This window comes from Vanacampus margaritifer, chromosome 1, assembly GCF_051991255.1.
Source record: "Vanacampus margaritifer isolate UIUO_Vmar chromosome 1, RoL_Vmar_1.0, whole genome shotgun sequence".
Taxonomy (NCBI): domain Eukaryota; kingdom Metazoa; phylum Chordata; class Actinopteri; order Syngnathiformes; family Syngnathidae; genus Vanacampus; species Vanacampus margaritifer.
In genome coordinates, this window is record NC_135432.1 from 23,032,978 (window position 1) to 23,053,282 (window position 20,305).

Consider the following 20,305-nt stretch of genomic DNA (forward strand, 5'->3'; position numbering starts at 1 on the left):
CTCGCAGCTGTAATGTAATAACGATACTAAATTCAAACAGCATTGTCATTGCATTGAACAAATATTTATTATCCAAGTAGACAAACAAAACAGATCTTAAATGACACTCTCTTCCTTCCACATTGCCATAGTTCCATTTTAAACGGTGAATAATAGTCGTAAAAAAATCAAATAAAATCAATGTAATTTTTTTATATATTTTTTTACATCCTGCAGATGAAAACACTCGTTCAACAAACCCAATCTTTTCTCAGTTAACACCAACATGCACTTTTAAACAATCTTTTCCGTGGCGATAAAAACACGGAGCACTAATAAACTGTTCACGCAAAAAAAAGAAAAGAAAAAAAAGCCAGTGCTTGGGTGGGGCTCTATTCCCAATCGTCATCGTCGGCAGCAACAGCAACCTGAGGAGCTGGCTGGGTCCTCTCACCCCTTGCCTGTTGAAACTGAAGAAAGTTTTAGAGAAAGGATCAAGATACTTAAATTTGGGGTGGGGATTGTGTATGAAAAAAAAAAAAAAAAAAAGTAGCCACAAAAAAGGGACTACCTTCCTGGAGTCTGAGGTAAAGCTCTTGGCCTGGTTAAAGCTGGTGGTGCCTCCACTGAATGCAGACTCCTCCAGCCATGATGGCACTTCTTGTTGGGCCTGTCAACAACAAAGCTTGAATCAACACTTGGGCTATTCACACTGCAGGGCGTGCTGCCCAATTCAGATTTTTTGTTAAATCCAATCTTTTTATGTACCCTTCACATTACATTACATCTAATGTGAACGCAACGCGCCCGTGATGCGACTCGCATGCCCAAAGAGCACACGTCAAATGACGTACACCCAAAACAACATCACGCAGTGTTCACGGAAGTAACCCGACTCACACCGTTGCACCTCCAGCCAATCGAGGCAAACCAGTTTGGTTAGTGTCATATGCAAATTTAGCTCTGTGCCAACGCACGCTACAGATTGGTGGTCTGGTGAACTCGTTTCGTGGACGTGTTAGGAGTTCGATTCATGTGTCTTGTCTGCATACATTATGCAAATTCAGCTGTGCGAACGCCCGCGCTTCTGGTTGGTGGAATGTTTTCACGCTCACTCCTGTTTGGCTGCTGTCCTCTGCGTCAGTTTTGAACGTGCTGTTTACAAACAGTAACAGAAATCAGTCACTCATTTTTTTCATCTCATGTCGCCAGAGTAGCGAGGTAATAGAAATATTTGGGGGAAATTAGGAGACACTCGTCGATTTTATCATTTCATTGAGAAAGCTACCGAAGATGACGTCGCGTCATCGCCGTTCGTGATGAATCGTCTGCAGGGCTGAATTTCTACTATCGCCACACATGTCAACTTTATGCTTCATGTTTCAAGTGTGATTAAATTAAAGACAAATACAAAGTTAACACTGGCTTTCGATGACGTATACAGTAGATCAGATGCGTGCAGATTAGTGTTGCACGGGATACCGGTACCAGTACCGTAACTCGATGTTTTGGCATCAAAAACGGCTCGGTATCAATTTTTCTTGGTACCGGTACTTAAGAAAATAAATACGAGGCAGCCCGCCAACTCTGTTTTAAAGGCAGGTACACATACACGCATGGCTGCCTGTCTACCGATATGCAGAAAACGCCTTAAGTAAACGACCCGACTCTTTCAGCGTGTGTGCGAGAGGGCGCAGGAAATTGGCTGGACGTGCACTCCTTGTTGAGAAGTATGATGCGCTAATTAAGGAAGTGGAAGCCACGCGACAGCATTGGCATTGCCTCTGCATGTTTTCAATAAACACATTAAGAACACACGTGTGGTTTTCAATTTTAGAAACGTTTTGTAATAAGAGCAAATGTTTTTCGCGGAGAAGCAGAAGACAAAGCAGCAATCATTCCTGCAGTGGGCTCAAGGTGTGTTCAGGAACAGGCGCATAGTAGGAAATCACAGTAATGCATAGAAAAAGCTCAGACGACTGACAAAGCAACAGACACAGTTTATGACGCAGTTTTGACACTTCCCTTAAAAATAAGTGGAGCGTGAATGATTCTGTTCCAAGTTTGTAGTATTTGATTACGCATTTGACTAATTGGGAGCGTAATGGAGAAGAGCAGAGACATGCACGCACACTCAGGCAACGTTACATTGAGTCATTGGAGTGGCACTGTATTGCCAATATTTAAAACGGATGACATCAAATGCAGTCAAATACAGTACTTCAAGAATATGGCATACAATGTGAAAGTACATACATTATAAACATAAATATATACAATATGTACATAAATTAACATGTATACATCCCAATAGTTTGAATTAATAATAAATAAAAATAAATTTAAGTTACTTTGTCATTTTTTGTTATTTTAGAGTTTTGTCGCAGTACCGTTCGAGGTATTTCATGCAGGTATAGTATCGAAGTCAAAATTTTGGTATCGTGACAACACTAGTGCAGATGAGCGTTCACAGTGCAGACGCAACGCATACGTATCCGATTTATATCCACATACAAAAGAGGCCAAGGTCTGGTGTGAAAAAAATTGGAATTGAGCTGCAGTGTGAACGCAGCCTTAAAGTAGCTTTCTATAGTATTCAACCCTACGACCTTGAAGTTGTGCCTATAACTGAATAGGATAAAATGGAGCCCAGATTGTTAAGTGATGATCCTAACCTTGGACAGGATTGTGACCAAGGATGGAGCCAGCTGACTGTCGCCGTCTGGATCGTAGAAAGACACCGCCCTGCCAATGTTACCACAGCGGCCGGTCCTGCCGATGCGGTGGACATATTCATCGATGTTGTTGGGAAGGTCAAAGTTCACCACATGTTGCACATCTGGAATGTCCAGGCCGCGCGCAGCGACCGACGTCGCAACAAGGATGGGACATTTCCCGGTCTTGAAGTCGGCCAAGGCTTGCTCTCGTTCACGCTGTTCGCGATCCCTGTGATGTGACACACATTCACAATATGTTACAAGTTTATTGGAAGTGAGCAGGTGTGATATCGAATGAAGAAATGCTTGCCCGTGAATACTAGTTGTGGGAAGTTTCTCTTGGCACAGGAAAGTAGCAATAAAATCTGCTTGTCTCTTTGTCTCCACAAACACCATCGTGCGCTCCATTCCTGCAAATGCCAGCAGTCATTACCATCAACATTGACAGAGCAGAGAGAATTTGGATTTTTTTTTATTACCGGTGGTTTTAAGAAGGTCAAGAAGCTGCTCCCTCTTTGAAAACTTGGTGACTTGGACAAATGTCTGCTCAACATCACTACAAGCCCCACCTACTATGCCAACAGCCAGGAACAAATAGTCCCCCTTGAGGAAGTCACCAGCCAACCTTTAATTAACAAAATAAATTAAAAAACTAGTTAACGTCTCATATATTTATGATGAAATCGTTGTAAGGGACATTTATTAAACGCACATCTTGAAAAAGCTTGCCATATTTTTTTATTCTGTTAAAAATCTGTCATAAATAGGATGATTGGGCCCCGTTGTATGTGCCCTCACCAGTGTATGGTATTGTGACTGATGATGTGTTTGTGGAATATGAATTAAGTAGCAAAAGCCAACCCTTTATATCCATCTCAGGTGGCGGCCATTTTGCTACTTGCTGTCGGACGAAAATGACATCACAGTTGCCCAGGACTAAGGTAATGACCAATCATGGTACACCTGTCTTCTGAGTTTGGTCATTTGACATTGGCAAGGTCTCAAGAGATGAGTTCTCTCCAAAACCTTGGAAAGATTTGCTTCAAGATACAAAACACAAATGCTGTTGTCAGGAGACACACCTCTGGATGTCTTCAGGGAAGGTGGCGCTAAACATTAGGGTGTGGCGGTTCTCTTTGGGCGGCATCCCGGGTGAAGTAACCAGGCGGCGCATGTCAGGCTCAAAGCCCATGTCCAACATCCTGTCAGCTTCATCCAGAACTAGATACCGCAGCTTGGTCAGCCCGATCTGAAAACCATGTGTCAGGCACTTTTTACAGCAACCCTAATGTGATGCGTTTTAACAAGTAGTGTGTTTGTTTGCATGGACACAGGCTTCTCAGTTCTATATGGTCCCAAGGTACACCATTAATGATACAAGCAATGTAAGAGAATACACAAGGAGGTACACTCACCAGCAATTTTCCCGTTAAGACATATTTTCAAGGCTGAAACAAATGATTAAAAGTATCACTCACCATCACCTATACTTCAATGAGCCATGGCCGCTTGGTATTCCAACAAGTATTATTAGTATTAAGTAGGGATGTTCTATACCACTTTTTTTCAGACCAATATCGATACTCAACTCTTGAGTCGTCGCATATCAATTTACCGATACCACTAGTATATAAAATCCACCGCCTCACCCCAAAATGACAGATAATTTTAAACAAAAACCTATAAATCCCAATACCCCCCCCCCCCAAAATGGCATGGAATTAATCACTATTTTCTATTCCTCTAATTTCTAGCTCCTGATTATAAAAATGGCACTAGAAAGCGGCCGATACTGGTATCGGCTAGGGCTGAACGATTATGGAAAATAATCTAATTGAAACCAAAATTGTGATTGCGATATATGCGATTTTTTTCCTCCAAAGTCTGTGTCAATGATTTTTTTACCCAACAAAAAGTTAATTATAATAAACAATATCAGATCTGTTATAAATTACAGGACCTTAAGATAAAGGAAAATAAAGCCATTTTATCACAGTTACAATTTAACACTTTTCATGTTGCATGAAACATGCCATGTAAATACTGTATTTATCAATAAATAAATTCAATATACATATTTAAAAAAATAAAACTTAGCAATCTCCAGTCAGTAAACTCACAGATGCTTAAGTGTTGGCAGAGTAAAATTATACCTGCTCAGGTTTTTTTTTATTACTGATTGGCGACTACTGATATCAGGTATCGGTGCCAATACCAGTCTTATTTTTAACGTGTTGTTTTAAAACCAAGATCAAACAGATTAAACATGTTAGATACTCGTCACAAGGTCTCATGAGACAAATAAAACTCACCAAAATTACATGCACTTATGGCGCCAGGTTTTAGTTACAGCGGTGACGTTCCTACTCCCCCTCCCTCTCCTTCCAATTGGCATTTAAATCGCAGCCTTTCACAATTACAAAATTGCGTTATGTCAAACCGCAATTTGACAATGCAATTAATCGTTCAACCCTAGTATCAGCCACTGTCATGAGTACCGATACCCTTAAAATAAGGCTGGTATCGGCACCGATACCCTTAAAGTAAGGCTGGTATCGGCACCGATACCTGGTAATAGTACTCGCCCATCTCTAGTATTAAGTTTAACAGTAATGGCAGTGCAGCGTTTTTTTTTTTTTTTTTTGTCGTTTTTAAATCAAGGATTACAATTTGGTCCCAGTCTCAAGTAAGACTGCCAAGATTCAGATGAGGTCAAACCACAATTTCAGGTTAGAAAGCAGAAATTTTGATTTAATTTGTTTATCTTACCTTTCCACGTCCAATTACATCCAACAATCTGCCTGGCGTTCCACACACTATGTTGCAGCCCTTAGAAATTTCTCTTAGCTGAAATCCAGTGTTCACTCCACCATACACAACCACTGGACGCACACAGGTTCTGCAACAAGATAGATCGCCAAGTCAAATTTTCATCAAGCAGTACAGTACAGTTCAATTCAATTCATTTCAGCTTCGACAATGCAGCCTGAAATGATACATTCTGATGTGGCTAATAGTGACATTTGACAGAAGTTAATCTTACCAATGGACTGAATAAGGGAAATGATTTTGACATTTTTCACATTACAATAAAAAGACCACCTTAGTTGAAAGAAGAGGCTTTTGTTTGTTCCCACATGATTCCTCACCATCTATCAGGTGACTGCATTGCGCCTGTACCACTGAGCTAGTATCCGAATGCAATGACTCAACCACTCAAGCTGCTCCTGTGTGGCATGAGAGATCATTGGGTGTGCGGTGGGAAATTTTCCAATTATATTTAATTGGCCCAAATGCAAATGCATCTACAGTACGTTCAAGTAAGACACTTAAATGCTCTTCCACTAGATGGCAGAAAGTTTATATATTCATTTGTGCATCCACTTTTTGTTTGGTGGTGTACCCTGAGATGGTGTGTCTTGGCTCAAAGGTTGGCAAATCTGCCCCCATTGAATGGTAGAAATCTGCCAAGAAAAACTTTACTTTTCCGCTTGGTAAAACCAGAGAACAAAGACAACAAAGCCAAGTAAAGCATTGAAAAAGGTTGAGAGTGAAACTTAATAATACCCGTAGGAAAACTTCCTGGCCTGCAGGAAAATCTGGTTGATGAGCTCCCTGGTTGGGGCGACAATGATTGCATCAGGCTCCTGCTGCTCACTAAAGCTGCTGGCAGCCACACCGTCCACCATTAGCTGCTGCAGAATTGGAAGTAGGAATGCAGCCTTGGGGACACAAGCACAACGATGGGTCACAACACATTGTACCGAAGAGGACTACAAGTACAAATTTTCTTACCGTTTTTCCAGATCCCGTCTGGGCACAGGCCATGAGATCTCGACCAGCAGAGACAATTGGAATGGCATGCTTCTGAACTGGGGTGGGCTTTGAATAACCGGATTTGCTGACATTTTGTCGCAGGGAATCGCACAAGGCTGCCTCATCAAAGGTCTGCATGGAAACGTGGTTATATATGGTCATATGTTTATAAGTAAGGATGCAACAGTTCTCGGTCTTAGACCAAACCGTTCATTCCGCCCTGCACGGGACAATACGCCCTTATGGACTACGGGTTTTCAATTCTGCAGCAAATTTTGTATTGACGCTTTACAGGCCACTGTGTATGTGTGTGTGTGTGTGTGTGTGTGTGTGTGTGTCTCTCCAGCGTCCACAAGCGGAGGGAGCCTGCTGCAGAATAGCTCTCCCCCGCGAGCTTATGTCCAATCACTGTTGTGGTTCCGCCAACTCACCCCCTCAATAAAGAAGTGGAAAAACAAAATGGCAAGCACGAGCGACAGAGTTGACGGACCAAAGTTTGAAGAAGTGGTGTGGAATATTTCGGCTTCGTTATCGATTACAACGACGAGGCAGTGAAAACAGCGAACAGAAATGTTACTGTCTGAAACAAATGACGGTGACAGACGGCGCTGTCCTTCGCTGCCATCCACCCTACAACTCCTCCGAAATTGCGCCAGCCATCAACGCCAAACAAAACTCCAGGAAATGCCAAGACGCAAAGCCAAAACACCGCTAAAAAAACAAAACAAATGACACATCCACCCTCCCGGCTCCAAAGGCAGAAACGCGGCAATTCGCTACCGGCCAAAATGGGTATAAAACCCCCCCAAAAAACCCACTTGCAACAAGAACAAGCATCTCCAGCATCAATCCCGATGTATACGGATTTTTTGTATATTATTATTATTATGATGTTGTTTTGTATACATATCTACTACTGTATAGTGTTAAAACTGTCGTTGCACAACCCAATTTTTGCTGACAAGCAAAATAAAGAGAATTTTTAGGGGAAAAAAATAGTTCTCTTTACGCACAATTCATGAACTGAAACCATGGCCCAAAAACCAAGGTACGGACCGCAACGTAGGCTACGTGTACTGTTGCACCCCTAGTTACAAGTATTCAAAGGATTATGGTTGGCTGCTAAGCAATTGAAAAAAAAAACAACTTACCATTATGGCAGGTGGTGGGTTGTTTCCACTCACATCAACTGTGATTTCATCGTATTTATCAAAGTTAATGCCTTGCTGATAGTGTGCAAACACAGACTTCTCGTCTTCAGGGAGGGCTGGAGGAACATAGGTGACTTTTGGTCCTGTAGGTTAAAAGTACAGACATTAATTATAAGCTCTATCACACTATTGATCAATTTTAAACATAACCCATCAACTTACGGACACTACCATCTGGATTTTCTGTCTCTGATTCCTTAGTATCTGCTGTATTGATTGGGGGGAAAACAAAATAGTCAAATGTCACATCTGTGCATGTTTAAAGAATCGCGTCTAAAAACTTTACCACCATGGGTGAGGACTTCCTCATTTCTTCCACGATATCCTGCAAAGATTTGAGACACATTTTTGTGTGAAAATAATTTACCCTGCCCGCCTAAAATATATATATTTTAATATAAGAATTGTCATGTACCTCCTCCAAAGCCACCTCGACCACGACCTTGAATTAAAAAAGAAAAGATTAATCCGCCTTTGTAATTAAATTTTGCTTCACAAAATACCTTCATCGTGGCCTCCTCTGCCTCGTCTTTCTCCTCTAAAGGCTGTTCACAACATGAAAAAAGTCAAGGACTAGTAGTTTAAAAAAAAAGGCTTAAAATGGCAGGTGGTTCATGTCTGGAAAGGAACTTGGAGATTCACATACAAACTTTAATAGGCTTAGTTACTCAAATCAGTTTCTCTTTCTTTACGATTACAATATTGTCCAAAAGCTGTTACCATTACATTTTCATCAATGTTAAACATCTAGTTTTAGGTGACTATTAGTAAGACGTGATAAACTGGAAAGGCAATACTTAATGAGGCAGGACACACGCCAAAATACATTCCCCAACTATACACCCCTACAGTAACAGGTGTCAGAAAATTATAATGGAGGAAAATTCTAATTTTTTTAAAACACCTCACCTCTGCCTCTTCCTCTGAAAGATTCTCTTTCTCCTCCATCGTTCCAGCTTCCCATTTCTAAAGGACACAAAAACAAACAAACCATTAAATTGTTGATGTAGCAAAAACATTCACATTCCTGTTCTCATCAGTCACTATAACACAAAACAATACATTATACTTTGGCTTCAACACATCTTAATCTTTGCTTTGCATGTGTTTTTGAGACGATTGATACAATACAAATATATGTATGATTACGTTTATAATGTAACGTCACATCTTTGCACAAAATAAATTACAGTTTGAATCAGTGGCGAGCGGTCATAAGCTATAAATGCAGTGCATGCCCACGCCCTTTAATAAAATCATTGAAAATATTTACCTGTCAGTGTCCTATGCAATACCTTAGTTCTGTTTTGGTCTTAAATTTCTGTGTAATTTGTCCTGTTTTCGCTGCGGAAAACTGAAAAACCAACAGCTTGTTTCGCGCATGGGCAATAAGATATCAAGTTGTGTCAGTTCCGAGAGGCTGTTGACTGTATGTGCGCACTGTGAATGGCAAAAAAGCTCTCAGTGACGCAGCTTATCTGCCAATGTCCAACGCGCATGCGCATGATAGGCTTATTTGAAATGTTCTGCGGTAAACATTTAGTGGTTCAGCTCATCGCTGAGTCACAATGAGTGCCGTTTTCCCGGAGAACTTTTGAGGAAAAGAAGAATATAATTTCAAGTGGTCATCCTACTGAAGTAATCATCACGAAAACAGGGAAGAATTTCGTCCGTCACTTTCAAGCCAGGACGTACGAGAAAGATTAATTCCTAGCTGGCTGTCCACAGGTCAGCAAACTTGCTTATTGGTTGAAATCTCTTACGGCTTCTCTGCAATGTCATTTTTTTCCTCTCCCGGGTTGAGCCCACTTCATGAGCACAAACCAGTTCAAAATACTGTAAATTCCTACGCATCGGCATTTGTGGGCATGCGATTGTGTCATTTCACTCACCACGGAGCTGGTTACATTACAGAGTGTGTGCGCATCAACCTGCGTCAGTCTTGAATATTTCCGCTTTAATTTTATACCTATACAGTGGTATAAAATAATAATTAAACCATATCTAATATTAAAATTCTGAATAAAAATACCCCAACATTTTTCTGCTTGCGCCCTAGCGGGCGCTCGCATGTGTGTCACTCCAGTATGCCCACTCTAAAAGGTCACCGCCCGCCACTAAACACCACAGATTAGGTAGAACTAACTTAGGTGGGACACATGGCATCTTTAAGTGTACTAAGATTCCTCATCAGTATAGTGTAATTACATTCATATGCACCTGAAGAAAATGAGCTCTCAAATCCTTCTCCTCTCCCTCTTCTGCCACGACCTATGAAGCAAATAAAGTTAACAAAGCAAGGCTCAAAATAAGCAGTTTAGGCATCACAGTTAGCGAGTCAAAATGGCATTTTATGTCACATTTCAACAGTGAATGGGATAGATGCCACAGACTTCCGTAAGTCACACACGCACCCTGAGAAACGCAGGCCGCGTCCCAACACCCGAACCCCCCCACCCCTGCACCCCCTACCGCCGATGGGCGTGAGCACAGGGCGTCTCAGCTCTCTGAAACGCTTCGGAGAACTGAGACAGACACACTACACACACGCATCCATCGACGGGAACGCGCAACCAAAGAGCACAACCATTGACATTTGCTTTGAAACCATTAGAATTTGTCTTTAGTCAGAAATAGTAACACCTGTTGTGTTTCTAGGTCAAAAATGACCATGCTTTATTTTAAATCGTGTACACCAAGATATTTCTCTCAAAACTGCATTTGACAATTCCATGATAAATGTCTTCATACAGGTTGACCAATTTCCCAGATGTGTTTTTCTCGGCCACTTTTCATGTTAATGAGTTAACTTCCCCTTTTAATGTGACAGTAACCTAAGCATTGTCATTCTCATCATTGTATTTTTCCTCATCAGTTATTTGTTGGTCTGGATTATTTTTCGTTCCATCTTGAGTTTGACACTTCATCAAATCCATCCTCACTGATGTTTTCTTGGCCTTGACTCCTCAAATGGGAGCATTTTGCCCCTAAAATTATGACAACTAAAAATGTCAACTTCTCGCACCAGTGCAACCACTAAATTGGCAGATTTTTGTTTAAATAATTACTATTGAATATTTTTTGTTGTTGCTGTCATACACTTCTGCTCCACACTTCAGCCCATTAACCAGTAATATTTTAATAATGAGTGGGCAGTGGGATGAATATTTATGTTGCAAGTTAACTTACACTGTAATGTGCCCCTAAATGTACTTGATGAAGATGAACATGCACATCGACTAGGTCTGGACGATTGTGGAAAATATCAGGATTACTCTGACTGAAATTGAAATCATGATGAATAAAACCAACTTCAAAACTGCCATCATAGCCTTATGCCCATTTACCCCTGCACATAAAACACTTCATTCATGAACTCTATTCTTTTTGTCAAGTACTAAAATACCTTATAAAAATCATGTCAAATTCAAGCCTCTTGCATTTTAATTTTGCTGCATCCATACGTTTGCTGCACTGCATCTTTGCACGCATTCAAAACCTAAATAAGCATTTCCCTCAACTTTATCAAATCTATTTATTTTTTTGTTAAATTTTAATTTTCATAAATCTTGGGATTTACTGGGCTAATCTATCTTGGGTATCGTATTTATATTTAGAAAAGTGTGTTGGTAGGAGCTGAGCCACGCCACTCCTGCTGTGTTGCTGGTGTCAGGTGGATTCCTTGTATCTTTCAAGCCATTTTTTTGCTCCGTTTAGTCACACCAGAAACACATTAGCCTACAATGGCAAACAACAAGACTAATACGAGTGTCTGCCTACCAAGCAGAAGCTCATGAGTTCGCTCAACAGTTATGTAACTTTTTAAAATAAACTGGGAAAATGTACCAAAAACTCTCCTTGTAAAATTTACAATATAATAAAAAAGTTTTGTAGTTTTTTTCCCAAAGTAAATATCACCCCCCCTTTTTTTTTTATTACGCTATAGATTAATTTGCAATTGCACATATTTTAGGCATTCATTCACACATTATATACACTGATTTATAATATAAATCAAATCACCGGAAGTACCTTCTCCAAAGTTGGAGGTTATAGGAACCGACTTAAACCAAATACTTCATAAAAAAATCTCTGTCCCAGTGTCAAAAGCATTTTATTCAAATACCATCGCCAATTTTCTGTTGCACAAGTATTTCACTTTTTCATTTAAAACTGACACAAGAGTGTCTTATTTCTTAATGACATTTTGCCATTTTGCTGAATGTAAATGAAATATATTTTGGTCCAGCAGATGTCACCACACTGATTTGTGGCAAATGCTTCATAACACTGAAACATTTCAACACATTGCTTCATATTGATTGACTGCTTCAGAAAGCTTCGGTTTCTACATCACTAGTCACGGCTTATAAACAATTCAGTTGACAAAGAGCCTCTTGAAACCAAATATGTTTGTATCTTTGGGACCTGCTGTACTGTTGTCTTAAATTTACATGTAACCCATCATCTACATTCCAGAACTCATCTTGTTTGCATAAAAACATTAAAACCTGACTTCAACGTGAATTTTTAAAAAGTCGAACTTTTTACGTAAGCAACTGTGATGCCATTTTCAGTCGTCACAATGACAATCCCCTGAGATGGATAAAAATGGGTGGATTTTGCTGCTCATACTCATAACTAACTCATTTTCCACAAACACAATAATAATCAAAGTACTATGTTTAGACTAGTGTGACTGCAGAGAACATAAAGTAAAGAAAGTTTTGGGTTGACTTCTCCTTCAAAGTATACTTTGCAAGATGAGGGGTGATGACCAACAACTTGCAATGCAACAGCTTAATACTATAAATACGCCAAGTTAACATACTGTGATCCCGTGAGGGGCTGCTCCCAAATTCCTGCAAACAAATTCAGGAAAAACAAGTGTTAACGGGAGCATGAAGGTGGGGCTTGATTAGCAAAATACTTGCAGCAGGTTGAGAACGGCAAGCTCACCTGTTCGTCGAAAGAATCCATTTCAAGTCACCTAAAATAAATACAATATTACATAAATATAACTGACCAGGTAATTGTCACAAAATCTACCTCAAGAACATTTACGGCATTGGAATAGGCTGTAACATGGCTGACCTCAAACAATTGGACTCGACTTGTGAATTTAAATTTTCTCAAGAAAAATCGTCGATATAAATTATAAGACTTCTTTTAAGTAGGTGCATTTGTGTAACTTCAGCTCAGACGTATTTTGTGGAGCTTGACCGCCTTGTGAGCTAACTAGAAAGCATGGTCCGCAAAAAGTAGGTATTTTAACTACAATGGTATTCTACGTGGCCCTCCAACAACGGCGGTCTTTTATTGTATTTTTACAAAAGCATTCGAATCAGCAAGTCACCAAAAATGGAGGGAAACGAGTAGCCATTGCACATATAGTTGATTTACTAAAAAGGAACGGACGGACACACATAGGCCTTTACTGACGCCCATTTAGCTCAAACTAGCCCAACTACCTTGAGAGTACAGTAAATTGTTCTTGACGAAACTATGACGCAGTTAAAATTATGCGACAAAACTCAATTGCCAACTAACTTTTGTTTTCACGGAAGCACAAATCGAGACAATTTATAGAAAAATATGCATACTGTACTGTAAAATCTTTTTCCTTGCAGATGATTTTTACTCAAGTCTCTTTTTGCATTGGTGAGTCACGGGCTGCTGCTGCTCAGCTGTGCACAATTAGCGCGCGGCAGAAAAACTAAGGTAGGCTAGCGCGGGTTGCCAGGTCTGCGACTTTCCCGCCTAATGGATTATCGCTTGACTACCCAACTGTAAAGTTGACTAACTATATACATAGTTACATTTTTAAACTGAGCTATTTCTACAATGTTTTCATTTACTTGAATGTTTAGTTTAACAATGTTGACGTATTTATTTCAAAACTTGTTGCTACTGCTCTCATGTCCCTGGGGATTTTTCGGGCTCTTTCTTTCTTTCTTTAAATTTTGGCCACAATGTAGATATAATTAGACAAGTGGTCACAAATGACTGACTTGGAAAAAGAAGAAGAAGAAGAAGAAAAAAAAAATAAGTAATTTATGGCTACAAATTAGGTGTACAATATATCATTATTGGACAGTTGGGTAATCTAATCAAGAGGGCACATTATTTAGAAAAGGAAAGGTTAAATGTATTTAAATATATACGGAAAAACAATGTGTTATTTGTATTTTTGTCACTCAGGAACGATAGTGTTGTGATGCTCCACCATGATAGGTGGCGGTAGTGCACTATGGTTAGTTGCGTTGCAGCTTGCTACCCGCCATAAAGGAAAACAAGAAGAAGAAGAATATTCCAAATGAAGGCGCTACGTTCACTCTGTGGTTGCACAGTAACAACATTAAAGGAGCGGCAGAGGTTGGCTTTTTGTTGATGAAGTGTCTCAGCAATGAAAGGAAGTATGAAACGAAAGGTCAGACCGTTGACTACGTTTACGGGCACGATTTCGATTACTTTCGCTGTACTTTTTTTGGTGCGTCTCATGTGTGTCACTTGCTTTAAATTTGGGTTCAATTGGCTCTTTAGCCAAGCTGTCTATGGACAAACCATATCAATTTCCCCACCGCTATGTGGTAACGAAACTCTGTGCAACTCATTTAGCTGTGGATTTTTCAAAATGCAAGGAAGTGGTTGTTTGAGAGAGGTTCGCATCCAACTGGTTGGCCCGTGGCTGTAATACGTCTGCGCGTCCGCCATATTCGATGTGGCAGACCTGTCTTAATCAACCTGATAGAGCGACATCAAAGTGCACGAAGTTATTGCTTCTAATTCACTCAGTGACACACACACATACGAATACATTTGGGAAACGCGTATACTGTACACCAAAAACAATGCGCATGATTTTTAATCTGATTATTCTAAATGTTTACACTCTCGTATCGGATATGTGACACTTGCAATGTTCATATATGGGAATTGAGCACTGTTACCTGCAGTCTAAATCCAGACTAAATTAATAAATACGTTAACAGAAATCTCAAAATTGTCCACAGGCGTGTGTGTTATTTTGAATGGTTGTCTGTCTCTTAAGTGACAGACCTGATGTGGATAGCTGACTTTATTGCAGGTCATTAACTCCATTAACTCGACACACTGATTGAAACATAATCAGTCTGGTCTGGTACTTCTCACCTAGCTGGGACAGGCACACGTTTCACTGTATGACCTTGAACAGAATAAGTGGTATGGACACGAGTGAATTTAATGAATTGAAGCAATAAGATTGTGATTGACAGGTATTAACATCTGGAAGGCTGACAGGTGGAGGAGCCAAGGTTCAACAGGCCAGGAAACGGCAAGTTCATTCCTTTTGTATTGTATTGCTTTTGTATTTTACACTATTCTTCCATACAAGGCATGCTCCTAATTTAGAAATATGCTTTTTTTCTCCTATTACATGAACAGAGCCACCTTTCCAGGACGAAAAGAACCGGCATATTCTTTGTATTCCACAGACCCACAAGACGAGGTGAACTTTTTTGCAACTTTTTCAAAAAATATAGCACACAAGGATGGATGTTTGTGGTCCGTGATGGCGGTTTTATATAACAATTCTTGATAATTTGGGGTACTTTTTAAAAAGCAATGTGAAGGGAAAAAGTACATACACTGTACTTACTGTAAGTAGAAGTACAGTAACTAAAAAAAGACTCGTAACAGTAAAGTTACTGATTAAACCCTGTACACTTATGTACAATTAAAAAAAGTATGTGTATATAATGCAAGTCAAAAGTAAAAATTATTAAATTATTACAGTCAATAATATACAATACGTATTTGACAACTTGACAAGACAAAACAAAAACACACAATATTTTTCCTCTATAAACTTACAGTATGTTCATACCGGGTTAATATAGTTTTGAAATTCATTTCATTTTGAGGTTTTTTTTTGTTTTGTTTTTTTGTTAGTCTTATTTAGTTTTCAGGGTGGTTTTGTTAGTTTTTATTAATTTTAGTTATTTAATAGATGCTTAGTTTTAATTTCACTATTAGTTTAAAAAAATGTGTATTACTTGTGTGCAATAAAAGCACCATGGTAAAATGAAAAAAGTGTCGTATTTCTTACCTAGTGTTGCATTTTGGCTGAATTAAATGGAAAAAGCAGGCAAACCCAGCCATTGGAGCCAAAAGTCAAGCACGCAAAATTGTCGCTTAGGAGCAACATCATCTGAAGGTGCTTTTCTATTGGCTGCTGCGAGATGATGTCACTTCTGTGTGATACACTTTCAAAAGTCCTAATTCTGCGATTGGCTGGCACCCAGTTCAGGGTGTACCCTGCCTACTGCCCAAAGCCAGCTGGGATAGGCTCCAGCACCCCCCGTGACCCTTGTGAGGATAAGCAATTGAGAAAATGGATGGATGGAAGGAAACCAAGTTTTCAATCAAGTAGCTGCTGTTGAGTTTAGGGTTCTCTATTTGTTTTTTTTTGTGTGTAGCGTCATCATTGGTGGATGTTGAAAAAAGTAACAAGCCTATCTTGACAAAGAAGTAGAAACTACAGATATCAAATTTCAAACGAGGGATGAAAAAATTATCAAAAAAGAAACACACAATATATGTAAATGCCCAGATACCCGAGAACTGTTTAAAAAAAAAAAAGTATTTGTACTTTGTTACTTAGCACCACTGGTCTTGGAAGAGTTGTGTTCCGAGGGATTGGTGATGAGTGCCGTACATTTCAGACCATTAAGAGATAATATTTATTTATTAGTAGTATTAATATTCATTTATGCCATCCATCCAACCACTGACAATCATCAACCCAACATGCCATTTATGCAACAAAGTACATAAATTGTAAATTATTGTGAAAACATCCCACATTTTTGTCTCAGGTTGCCAATCTGCACTCGGGGCTAGATCGCTGTGCAGTTTTGCTCTCTGGCATGCTCCAGGCGGACAAGAAAGGTCAGAGGGCTTTCTTGTCACTAAAGTCACAGATTAACAGCTAGTACTATAGAAATCATTTGTGTTGCAATGTAACTATGTCTGTTTGGTATGTGCCTGTGCTTAGAACCCTTGACAATACCTCCCAGAGCAGTGAACGGGGGTGCTGCCAAACCAAAATCATCCACCAGACAGGGGACAAAGTCCAGCACAAAACACCCTCCAAAGACAGGTAGTCCCCTGAAAATGTACTTATTCTTTGACTGGTCATCACTCATATAGTTTCATTTGAGGTATTTGACAGAAATAGAAGTCTAGTGAGTTAAATTGTAAATGTTCTCTACTAGGATGAGTGGGGGAGCGTCTGATTCTGATTCCACTGTAAATTTTAAACTTTAAAACAACTTAATTGATGCAAAACCACCTGTAGACACCACTGCCCCATTTTAGACAATAAGGAGAGAGCCTATTTTGTCATTTGATAGATTCAGTGGAATTTATAGACCACAATATTGTATGGTTATTGAAAAATGTAAAATGTTCTCAAATGACTGGGCAGTGAATGACTTAAAAAAATATCATTCAATTTAAGACACAATTTAAACTGCTAGCAAGATTTGAATGTGGCTAAAATGCAAATGCGCAAAATGGTTTCCACCATTTTACAGACAGCTAAATACATCAATCAGTGGATTTGACAACATTGCAGGGCATTTAGGATTTATTAATCATTGTCTTCAGATTATTATTATTTTTAACTGAAAAACGAACTTGCTTCTGGTTTTGTGTTTAAACTATTAATATAACTTGAGATATCATTCAAGGTATTTTGCACCTGAAACATATCGTTTTTTTTGGGGGTGGGGGAGGGGGGCTGTATTGCTCTGAAGGTCTTAATTGACATTTGCATTATTCCACCTTCAGAACACAGTTCTAATCAAGTTCCAAGAGCAAAATGCCCTCCATCTTCCCAATCGGGAGTGAAGAAGGCACACACCCTCCAACAGTCTCACCTACTACCATCACTGCGGGCGTCTCAACCGCTTCATGATTCTGCTCCCTCCCAGCCCTTGACATCCGTCCTTCTTTCTGTGACCCAGTCTGATTCTGCGCTCCACTCCACCCACTCCTCAAGTCAACGGACTCATGCACAGACCAACTTCCAGTTAGTTGCCGGTTATCACAGGGCCTCCTTTAGTGGCGAGGATGTTGATTCTGTGCCTGTGAAAGACACAGACACCCAAAGTAAGACACTCTTGAAGGTGCAGGCCTACAACACGAAGTATGATCACAGTCAGCCGTATGACAGCCATCATGACACACACAGTGGGGAGGACATTAGTGCTGGCAAACTTAGGACTGTTCAGTATCTTCTAGGAGAGCTCAAGACATTGATAGCTGGAAAAGGTATGTTTTCTTTATGTTTACTTTTTTGAGTGCTAATGGAAATACTCAGCCCCCAGTAAAGTTCTGCTGTTCTGAAATTAGTCCCTGAAGCCCCGGGGAGGCCATTAGCTGTTGCTTGGAGCTAAATAATTAGCACTAAATGATCAGTAAATAATCAGATCATAACAACATGCATGTTTCTATCTCCATTCGTTGCTGTTTTGGGTGCGCAGGCAGTATTGCAGAGAAGCTGCTCAGTCATCTGGAGATGACAGTGTCCTCACCGCAGTTAAACTCCAGTGGTCTCGCCCCGGAGAAATCTGCAGACCTGCAGGCTTTGCAAAACCTGAATGCTCAGCTTCACAGGTACAGCAAAAGGTTAGAAGTTGTTGCAGCGTGCGACACCATCATGTTAATGCATGTCTTTATTTCAGACGAGTGGCGTTTCTGAACAAACAGTTAAAGGAGAAAGAGAGACAACAAAACACTGAAATCCTGTGCAACTCGCAAGGTAAAAGTTTTGTGCCTGCCCATTTTAATTCAGATGATGGCCAATTTAAATAAATCCTTACAAGGATCCTCCTATTGCTTGGGTTTTTACAGTACACAGAGTTGTGGACCTTCAGTGTAGCACAGTGTTGTGCAGCAACATGTCTGGCATGTTCAAGCATTTATCTGTTTTTGCTGTACTGTGCTGCAGTTGTTAACATATTGTGGGTGGGCCTGTGGAATGTACTGCAATAAAAAGGAGTTCACCGTAATCGATCATCTATCCATGGGCTATTTTGATGATACATGAGTACTGTTATACATTGAAGAAAATACTCTTGTCTTTTAAATGACTAAAGGCAAATGTTTTTTCTTTAGTGCTTAATCTGCCAGAAGATCTTGCCGACGCTCAATCCAGACTGCAGGAGCTTCAAGTCGTTCTTGGCGAAGTGCGGAAATCTCTCCTGGACACAAAGAAACAGTTATGCGACAGAGAGGCTGAAAATGCGCTGTTGAAATCAGGTTGAGTCTTGGGCACCTACTTGCTGACCTCCATTTTGTTTTGGAGTTGTACAGCAATCCTACTCGGACGAGCAATTTTTTACAGAGCAAAAACACACATGATTACTTATCAATAACCATGGGACTGTTTTTGAATTCTTAAGCAGAACTTTGCAGCAGAATATTTCAAACATATTTTCATTGCACATAATGTTGTCACGTCAAAGTAGTGGCCCGCATAGGCATAAGCAACAACACATTGATTATGTGCAATGGCAAGACCGTCCTGTGTGTCTATATGTGCAGATTTGGAGACCATGAGAGCCAAATTTGTCCACAGTGAACAGGTAAAGAGCGAACTGGCCTCACTTGCCCAGCAAAGACTGGAACAGATACAACATCTCAGGAAGTAGGTCATGGTCTACTGTATACTCAAGTTTGCTATTAAACTTGGTATCAAAGCTTAATTTGCTTTCCTGTTTCAGAATTATTAGGAGTGGCAACGCATCTGAGAATGACACAGTTGTTGACCTTGCGATGTCTGACGAGGCACTCAAGGAGCTTTATGATGACCAGAGCAGTGGCACTGAACACATCACTAAATACCTGATGACTGTGGGCCAACCGGAGGTCTCATTCATCAGTGATAATGGACACATGGCTGCAGAGAGGGAGGCCAAAACACCAGATGAAGCGAAAATGACCCTGCTCGAAAAATCACCATGTCATCTATACCATGATCACAGTCAGACACACAGCGACAGTTTCCCGGGAGTACAATTATCAGAGCAGCAGACGGGAAAAGAGCGACGGCGACTCTTTGACTCGTTCCTTTCTGAGGGCAAAGTGGATACTCTGTCGTCCGACGGCAGTATGAGGTCAATGTCAACCTATGACACGAGAGATGAGGCGGCATTCCGAGACGGATTGGCAGCTCTGGATGCCAGCATAGCCAGTCTGCAGAAAACAATCAAACAGGATTTAGGAAGATGACTGTACTTGAATGTCATGGTTCACTAGCCTGGTCTGGCCTGGCCTCCAAGTGTGAGTTCAGTTCCTATTCAGTGTTTTGTGTGAATGCGAGAATGAATGGTTGTCTCTTTCTGTGCTCTACGATTGACTGGCAATCAGGTCAGGGGGTAGTTGGTCTATCGCTTGATGTCAGATGCAATAGGCTCCGGGTCCCTACACCTCTCAGAATAGGTGGTATAGAAGATGGATTTTTACTTCATTTTTATCCTTTTAATATGACACATAATTACTAATAAATTTTTCACTCTGTGGTTATGAGGATTC

At 40.2% G+C, this 20,305-nt stretch overlaps 2 protein-coding genes across 5 annotated transcripts; one reads left to right on the forward strand and one right to left on the reverse strand.

Annotated features, from left to right (window-relative positions):
• Nucleotides 1-42: 42 nt before the first annotated feature.
• Nucleotides 43-13,472, reverse strand: ddx4 (DEAD (Asp-Glu-Ala-Asp) box polypeptide 4). The gene is made up of 19 exons (XM_077584807.1): nt 13,327-13,472; nt 12,683-12,713; nt 12,555-12,585; nt 9,944-9,994; nt 8,633-8,689; nt 8,227-8,268; nt 8,139-8,165; nt 8,010-8,048; nt 7,886-7,930; nt 7,664-7,806; nt 6,492-6,644; nt 6,264-6,418; nt 5,466-5,595; nt 3,779-3,945; nt 3,176-3,321; nt 3,007-3,106; nt 2,655-2,925; nt 551-649; nt 43-449 (listed from the first exon to the last, which is right to left on the reverse strand). The coding sequence occupies exons 2-19, from the start codon at nt 12,701-12,703 to the stop codon at nt 372-374; spliced, it is 1,755 nt and encodes a 584-aa protein (XP_077440933.1). The 5' UTR covers nt 12,704-12,713; nt 13,327-13,472; the 3' UTR covers nt 43-371.
• ccdc14 (coiled-coil domain containing 14) lies at nt 12,670-20,296 on the forward strand. Of its 4 annotated transcripts, XM_077584775.1 has the most exons (13): nt 12,670-12,752; nt 13,354-13,444; nt 13,925-14,153; nt 14,980-15,038; nt 15,149-15,212; nt 16,582-16,654; nt 16,761-16,865; nt 17,558-18,040; nt 18,253-18,385; nt 18,454-18,530; nt 18,887-19,030; nt 19,316-19,418; nt 19,495-20,296. In XM_077584775.1, exons 3-13 carry the CDS (start codon nt 14,130-14,132, stop codon nt 20,000-20,002), a joined length of 1,773 nt encoding a protein of 590 aa, XP_077440901.1. In that variant the 5' UTR covers nt 12,670-12,752; nt 13,354-13,444; nt 13,925-14,129; the 3' UTR covers nt 20,003-20,296. The 4 variants fall into 4 exon arrangements, with proteins under 4 accessions (XP_077440901.1, XP_077440917.1, XP_077440892.1 ...); XM_077584766.1 differs by lacking the exons at nt 12,670-12,752; nt 13,354-13,444 and adding an exon at nt 12,821-12,984 and having other exon boundaries at nt 13,993-14,098; XM_077584791.1 differs by lacking the exons at nt 13,354-13,444; nt 13,925-14,153 and having other exon boundaries at nt 12,685-12,752.
• The last annotated feature ends 9 nt before the right edge of the window (nt 20,297-20,305 follow it).

Excerpts from the sequence above, each read along its gene's own strand:
- ddx4 (XM_077584807.1), bottom strand. The coding sequence starts at position 12,703 with ATGGATTCTTTCGACGAACAG. Across the intron at positions 8,690-9,943 it reads TGAGAGCTCATTTTCTTCAG|AAATGGGAAGCTGGAACGAT; the intron begins GTGCATATGAAT and ends TGTGTCCTTTAG. Across the intron at positions 8,269-8,632 it reads TTTCAGAGGAAGAGGCAGAG|CCTTTAGAGGAGAAAGACGA; the intron begins GTGAGGTGTTTT and ends TGTTGTGAACAG.
- ccdc14 (XM_077584766.1), top strand. Across the intron at positions 14,099-14,979 it reads ACATTAAAGGAGCGGCAGAG|GTATTAACATCTGGAAGGCT; the intron begins GTTGGCTTTTTG and ends TGTGATTGACAG. Across the intron at positions 16,655-16,760 it reads GCTCCAGGCGGACAAGAAAG|AACCCTTGACAATACCTCCC; the intron begins GTCAGAGGGCTT and ends GCCTGTGCTTAG.